The sequence below is a fragment of the Arachis ipaensis genome, chromosome B09 (genome assembly GCF_000816755.2).
Source record: "Arachis ipaensis cultivar K30076 chromosome B09, Araip1.1, whole genome shotgun sequence".
NCBI lineage: Eukaryota > Viridiplantae > Streptophyta > Magnoliopsida > Fabales > Fabaceae > Arachis > Arachis ipaensis.
The window spans coordinates 107,799,824-107,804,163 of record NC_029793.2 but is presented as its reverse complement, the minus strand read 5'-3'; the positions used below and the strand labels follow the sequence as shown (position 1 = coordinate 107,804,163).

At 32.3% G+C, this 4,340-nt stretch overlaps 1 protein-coding gene across 2 annotated transcripts in view; it reads right to left on the bottom strand.

The window, feature by feature from the left end:
• Window positions 1-4,340, bottom strand: part of LOC107619510 (probable aldo-keto reductase 1) — a 7,312-nt gene that overhangs the window by 1,439 nt on the left and 1,533 nt on the right. The window contains exons 2-6 of one of the 2 annotated variants that reach the window (XM_021111507.1): window positions 3,648-3,692; window positions 1,959-2,126; window positions 874-1,083; window positions 314-486; window positions 43-139 (exon numbers count right to left, since the gene is read on the bottom strand). In XM_021111507.1, coding sequence (XP_020967166.1) covers window positions 43-139; window positions 314-486; window positions 874-1,083; window positions 1,959-2,102 — 624 coding nt within the window. In that variant the 5' untranslated portion in view covers window positions 2,103-2,126; window positions 3,648-3,692. The remainder of the gene's footprint in view (window positions 1-42; window positions 140-313; window positions 487-873; window positions 1,084-1,958; window positions 2,127-3,647; window positions 3,693-4,340) is intronic. The other variant, XM_016321803.2, reaches the window with a different exon arrangement.

The window sequence follows — 4,340 nt, the reverse complement described above, 5'->3', positions numbered from 1 at the left end:
AGGATCAGATGAAAATTTAATTTATTTCATAAATTTACCTACCAAAAGACTATCAGCTGGAAGGTTTTCCACGACTCCTTTGCCACCAAAAAAGCCACGACCAAGAGGACTGTATGGTACAATTCCAATACCAAGCTCTCTAAAAAAATAAAAGTATTAGAAAAGCTTAATCTCACATCAACACAAATATGAAATTATATACATTCAGAAACAACAAGGCCTATGTGTTCCCCTTCTATCTTCTTAAATTTTAACAAGTCATATAAAACCCACACATATATTATTACTATGAAATTAAGTAACTAAAATTAACCTGCAAAGAGGAATTATCTCTTCTTCAACATCACGAGTCCAAAGTGACCATTCAAGTTGTACAGCAGTAATTGGATGAACTGCATGTGCTCTTCGTATTGTATCCGAGCTAGCTTCGGATAATCCAATGTATTTAACTTTTCCTTCTTCCACCAATTTCTTAAGTTCACCCATCTATAATAATAATCCAAGAAACTACTTGTTAATAATGTACTTAGTAAGATAGGTGACTAATTTCATAAAGATGTCTTCATATAAAAATGATATTGTAAATTATTATATGAATTAACATATTTGACTAAACATATAAATAATATCATCTTCATATAAAAATGTGTTTACGACAGTAACTACTAATAATAGGATAACATAAGTCAAAAAGTTATCGAATGTTATCTTTTTCTATTTCATGCATGATATAAAATTTAACAAAATTTAAAAGAAAAGATATTATACAACACAAGAAAATGATAAAAAAAAAAAAGTGACCACTAGTATAGAATGTGTCCTATGTTCCAATTTAATTAATTTGCAAAGCTATTAATAAAAGAAGTTTTTAACTGTGTCTTCTATAGGAACTGTTGTGTCCACTCTATGCTGATAATAGAGATCGATGTATTCAACTCCAAGACGTTTCAAACTAGCTTCGCAACATGAGCGTACATAGTTTGGTGTACCATTGATCTTCAAGTTTAAAGTATTAATATCTAACTTTTCAATACCAAACTTTGTAGCTATCTGGATCTTTTTTCTAGGGAGTTGCTTTAAAACCTGAAAAAATAATACAAAAATATTATACATAAGAAAAGCTAAAGAAAATGTCAATTTTCAGTTAATAAAGATCTTGCTAATAAGAGCGATAAATAATGAATTAGAGAAAGTATAGAAAACTACGTTTTTTATGAACAACGTAAACAATAAGTAAAAAAAAGAGTTAATTTTAAGTTCTACGATGGTTAAATTCCATTCACATCTCTTTGAAGTCTTACGCATACCATTCCTCTAGTTTGTAGTTCTTTTGATAGAAATGACACTAGATTTTTTTGAAAAATTTGTTAATGAAGACTAGAATTAGGCGAAGAGTAGAGTTTTTTTTCACTAGATTCAGAGAAAATGTGTATTGCACATGATAATTTTTTTTGGTAGATTTTTTATTGAAAAATAATTTTTATTCTTCATAAATATTAGTTAATATATATTAATAGAAACTGTTAGTCCGTTGACTTATCGAATTTTTATGGATGTACCTTCCACATCACATACATGTGTTCTAAATTTTAATGCTTCTCTTTTCCTTTTCCTTTTACTCTTGCTTTGTTCAATTAAAATGGCAAAAATATCCTCTATAACAAAGCCAAAATCCAGAAAGTTTCGTTATTGTATATTGTTCTCTTTTATTGAAGAGTTAAAGATATAACTTTGGATAGCTTATTTTAATTAAAAGAGGCAATAGCAATTCCATTTGCAATCAATACAATAATAATCTCAATGATGCTCAATGTAAGAGACTATAATAATCTCAATGATGCTGAATGCATAATTTTTTATTTTAAACAAATTTAACTTTTATATCCTTAAAAATTGTACTTGGTAAGAGTATCCCAAATAAGAATAGTTTTTATGCAGAAGTAGTAATTCCTTCGTACCTTTCCGACCAAAATTTCATTAGCATTGAGTCCATAAATATCAGAAGTATCAAAGAAGGTGATTCCTTTATTAAAAGCATGCTTAATAATAGAAATGCCTTCCTCTTCAGAAACACCAGCAGCGTAGGCTCCAGTAAGGTTCATACATCCAAATCCCAACTTCGAAACCTTAATAATAGAAAATAATTGAATCATAAATTAATACATACATAAATGTTTCATAATATTCAAGTTAAAATATTTAAAATGACAAAACTACATTGGACGAACGGTTATTATATTTATTTTTTTATTTTTTAAAATTAGAAGTGAGACTCAAATCCACAATTTTTAGGCAATGTTCTGAAAACCGGAAACCGGTCATGTAGTCGGTTCGGTCCATGAACAAACCGTACTACAAAAAACCGGCGAAAAAACTGATCAAACCGGTGGTTAACCGGTAAACCGGGCGAATCGGGCCGGTTTTTATACGTGCCGATTTTTCCCCTACTAGTCAAACGGCGTCGTTTCTTTTAAAAAAAAAAAAAAGAAAAAGGGGATGAAGAACGCGTGACTTGCTGAGGCTGCCACTCCCAAAATTGAAAACCCAAAGCCAAAATCCCTAATCTCTCCAAAATCTTCGAAGAAGTGAAGGCTGAAGAGTGAAGAACTGAAGATTGAAGAACCCTCCACCGCCACTCCCAACCATCAGCTCCACTCCCAATCTATTCTCCACTCTCCAACATTGAAGCAGCTTATGCATACAACGGATCAGAGGACGCCGTGAAGAACACCCGACGTTCGGCCACCTTCGGGCACCGTCGCCGACGTCCGCGCACCGTCGCGCACTGTCGCCCACGCTCACGCACCTGGGTTTCTGGGTTTCTCCGTTTCTGGCTTCTAGGTTTCTCCGCTTCTGGGTTTCTGGATTTCTGGGTTTAGGGCTTCTGGGTTTGTGGCTTCTGTTCGTGGCTTCGTGCTGTGTTGTTTTCTGGCTTTTCTTCGTTCTTCTCTTGAGGTAAGATCGGGTTTCTGGCGTCTGTTTAGTGTATACTGTTTCAATTTTTTTTTCTGGCTTCTGTTCTTTTATTTTTTTTAATATGATTAATCAAATGTGGAATGAATTTGTTGTATACTTGTATGTTGGATTTGAGAATAAAATTGATGCATGTTGAAATTGAAAATTATGTTATGCTCTGTTCTTCAATTTTTCTTTTTTTTGAATCTTTTCAAGTCTGCTCTGTTTAGTTTTTTTATTTTGTCGATTCTGCTCTATTGAATGCATATAAAATTATAAATTGTATGAACTTTGAACTATGAATTGATATATTGGTCTGGATTCTGGGTTGCTGGCATTCTGAATTTAGATGGAACAGTCAGAAAATGATCAACAACAACAACATAATGCTGGACAAGAATCTCAGACAGCTTCCTCTCGAGGAAAATCTGACCCGGCTTGGGAATATTTCACTGTGAAATATGATAAAAATAATAAGGCACAATATATGTGTATTTTTTGTTTGAACACTTATAATGGAAGGGGGATATATAGGATGAAATATCATCTTGCGAAAATTCCAGGACAAATCAAAGTATGTAGCAAAGTAACTGAAGAAGTGGAACTTCAATTCAAAAGGATTCTGATGGAAAACAAGAAAAATAAGATGGAGAAAAGAAAATTTGAGGAGGAGGCTTATGGTGGGGAAGCACATGCACAAGAGGCTGAATCGCCTAACCCTATACAAGCTGCTGTTCCTACAACAACGAGAGACAAAAGAAAGAGAAGAGCTGTAGTAGCTACACAAATTGGAAGTTACTTTAAAGAAAGAGCTGTAGTAGCTGTAGTAGCTGTAGTTCCTATTGTTTGTTGAACATTGTTTCTTTTGGGTGCAAAACATTGTGTTTGTCATTTGTCATTTATGTGCGTTTTGAATATTGTCATTTGAAGTTGTTTATGGCCTTTTAATGATAAATTATGTATTGTTTATTTTGTGAAATTGTTAAATTTTGAATCTTATTAGTTTAAAATTATTGAATTTAACTTTTTTAAATTATGTATTCAATTTTTTATAATTTCACTCTATATTTAATTAAACCGGTTTAACCACGGTTCAACCACGGTTGAACCATTGAACTATTGAACCAGTCACTTGACCGGTTCGATGACCGGTCCGGTTTTCGCAACCTTGTTTTTAGGTGATGAATATATAAAAATATGCCATTTAAACTATAGCTCATTGGCCATTTTACATTTCCTTAACTACAAGCGATCAAGTACTTTGATTGCAAATCCTTATAGTTTATATTAATCTGTCCTTAGATACATAATTCTTGATTCATACAAATATAATTATTATGACTAGTGTATCAATAAGTACTATCGTATCTATTGAATTAAAAATT